The following is a 7,637-nucleotide window of genomic DNA, read 5'->3' as shown; positions in this document are numbered from 1 at the left end:
TAATTTGATCGAAAGCTGATGCTTTTCTTATAGTCCCATTAAAATTTGATTGTGATCTGATGACTACTTTATGAGTAATCTTTGATAACACGCATTTACTTGACTATTTTTTCGTCTACTTACTTTTGTATTACTTGTCGATGTGATTGAAGTCGACTTTTTTTTTCGTTAACGAGCAAATGCAATTATTATATGATATATTTTATACGCAGCATGTTATTACTGTAAAGATAAATAAAATTGGTACTAAATGTTTTCTTTTGTTTTATTTCCATACATTTTATATAGATAAAAAACGATGATTTGTATGGGAAGATATTGTAAACTACTGTGTGTAGCCCAGATAGATCTATCCGCGACCGTAAATGCTATAGCCACTGTTATTGCCTATGACCGCTACGTCAACGCGTCGTCAAAGTAAAAAAAGTTATTATGAAAGATAATTAATGACGTACAACTGAAATAAAAGTAAAATTGTGTCTTATATCCTTTCAATTACGCGTCCGTATATCGTTGCATTAACTGATAGTATAGACGAAATATTATACCAAGAGATACCACCAGCGTGGTGACTATGGGCAAAACACATGAGTTCACGTTATTTTTGGCGTGAGCTTGTGGAGGCCTATGTCCAGCAGTGGACTGTATAGGCTGTAATGATATACCAAGAGATAAGTTATGAATCAATAGAAGTAATCGAATAGCTCGTAGTGATGCGTATAAGAAATGCGATTATAGGCTTGTCATGGTTATCATGTACATCTAATAGCGATCGTTACTCATATTATGGCATATATACGCCAATCCGCATTGGAGCAGCGTGGTGGCCGCTCTGATCCTTCTCCTACATGGGGAAACAGGCCTATGCCCAGCTGTGGGATATTACGGGCTGAAGCGATTTATTTGTACATAATTATATAATATAGACAATCTGGCCTTAAAATTTGAAAATAATTTATTATTTTTTATGTATTACATTTCGATAAGTAAAAATTATTTTAAAGATTTAACTTTATTTAACTGAGGTAGGGCACAGCAGGAATTTCCTGCTCAAAATACGGAGCAGCCCGACTGGGGTAGTACCTCGACCTTACAGAAGATCACAGCAAAATAATACTGTTTTCAAGCAGTATTGTGTTCCTGTTGGTGAGTAAGGTGACCAGAGCTCCTGGGGGGATTGGGGATTGGGTCGGCAACGCGCTTGCGAAGCTTCTGGTGTTGCAGGTGTCTATAGGCTACGGTAATCGCTTACCATCAGGTGAGCCGTAAGCTTGTTTGCCGACCTAGTGACATATAAAAAAAAAAAAAAAAGATGGCCATAAAATGGCAAGGACACGTCCTTATTTCTTAGTAGATAATTCTAAGAATATTAATAACAAATAAACCTTAGACAGTTCGCTGTAATTGAATGTACGTGTCAATGTAAGGTCGTCCTTATCGAGACCTGAGTCAAGCAGTCGCCAACGAAAATAAACTACGTTTTCATATACTCATCTTCTGGGAAAAAAACGCGCGAAACGTTTGTACGTGAAACATTTTCCGAACTTATTTTCTACGGGATTACCTCACTCGCGCCGTCGCGCAGCCTTGCGTTAGTGTTGCGCCGGCTGCCGTACGGAGAGCGCGTGTCGTCGGTCGCAATATATTTACGATCACGAACTCATAGTCGAAACGAATCATGAGGACGAATTATATAATTTGTTTGAATAAATAAGTATTGTGTTCTGTATTTATTTTTTCTTGTGTAGTGCTGTGACTCAGGTGTTTTTTTTTTAATAATTATGGCGTTATTTTTGTGCATTCTCCTATGCGCTTGGGCGGGCGCCCTAGGGTTCAATGTGGACATCCCTTCTAGGGTAGTTTATACAGGAAATTATCAATCTATGTTTGGATTTACCGTCCAGTCACATGTCGACGGTGATAGAAAAATGTAAGTATTTTTTTTAATTAATAAAAGTATGATTTATTTTAGAGTAAGAGTTAGTGGTGTAGAGCGTAGAGCGAAATAATAATAATAATATTCTTTATTTCACACCATTAAAAGATACAAACAAAAGTAGTACAATTAGAGGAAGATGTACAAGGGTTTTATCACTAAGAGAGCGATTTCTTCCAGAGAACCTTTGGGTATAGGACAGGGCATAGAAAAGCGGTTAGGAAGCATAAAATAATTGTTACAGAAATTAAAATAAATTACAATATTATTATAAAATTATACATACAAATCTATTGATTCCTAACTTTAAATCAGATTTCTATTTTTGTATGATTACAAATACGCAAAAAGAAACATACGTGTGTGAATTATTAATGTATAAAGTCGTTTCGGAGATAAACAGAAAAAAAAACTTCAACAATTTCGCCTGCTTGAGACAACTCTTTATTCTTCACAATGATTCATTGACCGACTCTGCTCCATTGAAACGGAACACGCACGGTTTTCCAATAAAAATATAACATTTTTAAAGACTACATAAATCCTTGAGATTAAAATTTAACGTTATATTCTCGACGAGGTAATATATAAATGGTAATTGTGAAGGTTGTTCGCGGGCCGAGTTGGTGTTTTATCTTAAAGTGACATCATCGTTCAAGAAGTTCATAAGTGTGATTTTTAGCACGCTTTCAATTGATTCGCGTACAGTGTACTTATCCTCAGAATCGAGATAATTATTTGGGCGAAAGCGTCTTTTATCACGCCAACTTAAGAGTCAAATTTGTGTGTAATTAATTTTTATTTAATAAGGTGATCAGAAATTGCATTGGTGTATGCATGTTAGGCGAGAATGAGCACGACAAAGACGTATGTACTTTGTAATGAGTTCATCATAATTGATATTCGAAAAACGACAGAGTTCCTTTGATGTCCGTCTCGGTTCATCAGACAGGCCTCGTTGGGCCACTAGATCGTTTGTTACTAAGTAATGATGTGTACAGCATCTGTCAAGGTTGTTTTTGTTGATTACTATTCTAGCTAGCACTTCTATACCAATGGAAGATCGGTTATCTTATCTTTTCGAGCATAATCTTCTCTATCCAGTGTTAGCAAAATAAAAATGAGTGGAACAGTGGAATCTTTGAAATATAGAAATATAAATTATACTCAAATATCACAAACTAGATATATAAATATATAGGTTTTAAGAATAAACATTTGTTCGTACATTTTTGAATATCATATCAAAAATTGACCGCTCCAGCGGGATTCGAACCCGCGTCTCCGACTGACCGTGTCGTGTTCGTACATATCATAGCACAGCCTCTGTCCATTTGGAATGCAGATATTGCAGAGAACCTTTCTCACACTAGCAAAATTATTCTTCAATTATCATTGTTCATTTCTCTCTATACTTAAGTGTTAACTCGAGGAAAAGCTCGTCTGTCTTAAATTGCCTTAAAAATTTGAATCACACGCCATAGATTCAAAGTAATACATTACATAAAACATATAACCTATAATTCCATATTATAAATTAATAGACTCAGATGTTTAGTATGCAAGTAACATTGTTCGCACAGCGTCGCTACTAGCTGTTTATTGTTTAATCAGCTTTATTATATTACACAACATAGAGCATAGTTCATGGTTCGACGAACTACTAAAAGCCAATGTGACATTTTGAACTTAGCTACTGTTGTCTATGAGAGCCTGACCTGATATTTCGCACAACTTGTCTCCTGAAATTAATTGTAAAATAAATTCAATTCTTGCTACATTGACGCAAAATACCAACTATCAGATATTGCTTTAGGTAAATAATGAAATTAAGAAAATATATGTTCACTAATTATAAATAAATAAACAAATAAATATCTTGTAACACACACGGTTGTATCGTAAGCAACTTAATGCTTTTGTTATAAGTAACAGCCGACTGATTTGCTAAATACTTTTTTTGATAAATATATAGCAATAAATACAGATATAAATAAAAATATTGCACCCAGACTCAAGCGGGATCGAATCCGCAACTCGCGGAGTAGAAGGCAGGCACTACAAACTGCGCCAACGGGATTTAGTTATTAGTATTAATAACGTAACTTTAACTTCAAATAAAAGCAGTAATTTTTTTCTAGCAGTAAGACCTAACGAAATAATTAATAATTTTTTCATTTTACGTATTTTCAATGTGAAATAAACTGTGAAATAAATAAAATTTAATTTCTTTTTAACACTTTAACAATTCGTCAAAAATCAAACTTAATAAAGTGGTTAAATTTCCAATCAACGATTTAAATATTTAACAATTGTGTTATATAAAAACTATAACCATCATCATTTATTAACGACTCCACTTATAACATAAAAGCTTATATAATTACACGGTCTTTAAATAATTACATTCAAATGCTAACAAGTTTCTACAGTCGCCAGATAAGACGGGCCGGTATTCGTGACATACCAAAGACAATTTTATAATAACATTATATTCATTTTAGATATACAACTGTGTAAATATTGAAAGAATTTGGTTCATTGCGTAACTACAGCGGTTTTTTAAGTTATTGACAAAAATATTTCACTAACTTATCTGACTTTAGTTATCATGGAATAATGGAGTAAAGTAAATAAGCGTTGGATTTGAACACTGTACTTTGTAATATTTTTAACATTACTTATAAAGATAGAGATAAATATTGTTATTATTTAATTTAATTGTTTATAATTATTTTAGAACAAAAAATCTATTGTATATAATAATTATTATTTATTTATTATCTTTTTTAATCATATTTTTATAGGAATTCGGTGTTTATTTTTTATTTTGAATACCTAAACATTAACTCTTATAGTTCCTTAGGTTGTTATCATGTACAATGTGAGCATGATAGCAGTCATTACTCATATTAGGGAATATATCTGCCAACCCGCATTGGAGCAGCGTGGTGGATTAAGCTCTGATCCTTCTCCTTCTCTCTCGGAAAGAGGCCTATGCCCAGTAGTGGGATATTACAGGCTGAAGCGAGTTCCTTAGGTTGACTTGGTAGGCAGAGAATGTTTTCAGCATTAATCCCAGGTTTGTAACAATTCTATTACGTATTGTGTGATAGTTATAAAACACAAATAAATTACTGCAAAATGTTTTCTTTACGAGTCTCTAATCAACAACTCAATTACTTTATAAAATTTGATAAAAACAAAACACGATAAGGAAACTACGACTGAAAATTTAAAATGATTGGTTAAATAGATATATCGATTAGGTCAAATATTTAATAATGATCGATAGTAAATTACAGATTATTTTTATGATTCATGAGCCAATCAAATAAATATGTCATTTGATTCAAGGTGCAAAGAAAAACTGACTGATTGATTTCATATTTAACGCAAGCAGCGGTAGCGCGCGCCGTGTAATGATCTAATTAAATGTTATATGATCTGAAATTAATTATAGCGTAATAATCACACGGCTACGAATATATGATACCGAGCTACTGTTACCGTTTATATACCTGTTTACCTGTAAAAGTGATATTGTCAAGCGAAGCGAACAAAACAAAGTTTTAAAGATAATTAAGACTTATCACTATTCGCTTTATGACTGCTGGCTGGGTTTTGTATGTAATCTTCGTGAAAATTATGTGAGTAAAGCTACCATCACATAACATCACATTTAATGGATTAAATTGGTTCATAGCTCTGCTATAAAAAATGTACCTAATAAGTTACGCATGCTGGAATTCTCAGAAAATCACACATATGCGTGTAAGTTAAAAAGTTAATTTCATGCCACAAGCCATTATCATTTATGGTCAAAGTATTGTTTTTCTTCATTCAACTTGACACCCCCATAAGTTCGGACAATGGGACGCAAAAATTTCGTTTCTGGAACCGGAAACATGGCAGGCGTCACATGTTCAACACATGCGCGCGCGCCGACGTCGCGCCCTTTTTTAACTTTTTTTCACTTAATTCACTCGTGAACGGGGCGGCTATTTCTGTTTGTAGGGGTAAGACTTTCCTCGCTTGATTTATGATTAGTCTCGTTTACATTGCGTTTAGGGTGTATGGTCAATTTGTTGTCTGTTACGTTTGTATTACTTGCAGTTTTTAATTATTGGATTGTGAAATCAATCAGAAAGGAAAATTGCTTAGATACTTAAACCGAAATCCAAATGTTTCACCGACCGGTAAGTATGTGCCAATGTTACCAACATAACTAATATTCGGAAAGTTGCAAAATATGAGAAATATCATATATTATTTTTGATGAAAAAATTAAAGAGGATCTATTGTAAAAAAAATGGCGTACGCTAGTTGTACAAAGTGTACGCTGAAGATAAATTAGTTTAATGTATGCTGCAAATTACATAGTGGCGTTAAAAACGTACTTAAAGAAACACAATAAAGACAAGGGAATAGAAAAAGGGAATATCAATATAAATAATAAATTTATTATTAAAACAAAGGCTTTGCTGATAGCGGTTCATCTGCCTTATCCCATATATAGGGAGCACATGTCACGGCAGTAAGAACACTAAGAACATTTGGTTCAGCCGTTGTCATTAGTCGCTTGTTCTATGAAGCAAGTCTCTTCATGGTATTAATGGTACGATAAGTAATGACTTTAGTTGTAATGTTTACGGCTGCGGTCAGATGGGTTTTTTATCGATCATTTATTGATGTTGAACTGTCCAAATGTAGGTTTAAGTGCTGGGTGATTTATGTGTGGTTTTACTTAGCGATTCACATGTGTTGAGTTACCTATTAGTTACTTTGAATTAAGGATTATGTATGAAAAAAGTGTGTGTGTGTGTGTACTTATGTCCGCACATAAGAAGTAATACTTCATTCGCTAGCTAACTTCACGTTGCTAACTTCTTCTTCGTTAACTAGCTAACTTCAGGGGGTCGGTTTTTTGTGACGGTGTGCGCGCGCATTTAAAAATTTACTTTCATCATTTTCCCTAACGCGCCAAATGAAGTATAACTTCAAAAAAAAAAAAAAAAAAAATTATATTCAATTTGAGTAACAGATACAAGTTAAAAAAGATCGCAATTATTTTTTACGCTTGAAACATTAAATGTTTTGAGTATAATGACGATTTAGAAATCAATCAAAATTTTTTCCATTTTATTTTTTATTTAGACTTAAATATACTTTAAATACAACCTTTTTTTTTGTGAATCAAGTTGAAATCCACACTAAAAAGTATTCATTGTCATTAATAATATTAGTGTCTAATTGTACAACGTTAATTATGATATCGTAACATATTTCAATGGCTTTCTAATCTTCCTTATCTGAGGTCATTGTCCCTCCGATCGTCCAAATTATCCTCTAAAATAACATTATATAGTGTCATATTCACATATAGTACTAATTTGTTAATATTGCTTCTGTGCCCGTGATTTTACTGTCTTAAAATTAGTTCTGATTTTTTATTATCCGTGGACATGCATACGATGCTCTGAATCCCTGTTCTTTTTTTAATGGTAATTTGTCTATCTGTACGGTTATCTAAAAGAAATCTATAACCATTATAAAGCGATAAAACTGCCATTCATAAGCTGAATATTTTTTTTTATGTACGTCAAATTAAATAAATATATTCTGTATGCGATACAAAAAAAATATTTCAATCTGTCCAATAACAATGACACAATATTCGCATTAAGTCATGTGAATATTG

The 7,637-nt window shown here is 33.0% G+C and overlaps 1 protein-coding gene across 1 annotated transcript in view; it reads left to right on the top strand.

Moving 5' to 3' along the window:
* The first annotated feature begins 1,723 nt into the window (after positions 1 to 1,723).
* Positions 1,724 to 7,637, top strand: part of LOC123653637 (integrin alpha-PS2) — a 112,545-nt gene continuing 106,631 nt past the window's right edge. Inside the window, exon 1 of the mRNA XM_045589630.1 lies at positions 1,724 to 1,930. Within this exon, the coding sequence (XP_045445586.1) occupies positions 1,782 to 1,930 (149 nt within the window). The 5' untranslated portion in view covers positions 1,724 to 1,781. The remainder of the gene's footprint in view (positions 1,931 to 7,637) is intronic.

The sequence above is a fragment of the Melitaea cinxia genome, chromosome 5 (assembly GCF_905220565.1).
Source record: "Melitaea cinxia chromosome 5, ilMelCinx1.1, whole genome shotgun sequence".
In the NCBI taxonomy this organism is placed as follows: Eukaryota; Metazoa; Arthropoda; class Insecta; order Lepidoptera; family Nymphalidae; genus Melitaea; species Melitaea cinxia.
This window is presented reverse-complemented; position numbering and strand designations above follow the sequence as displayed.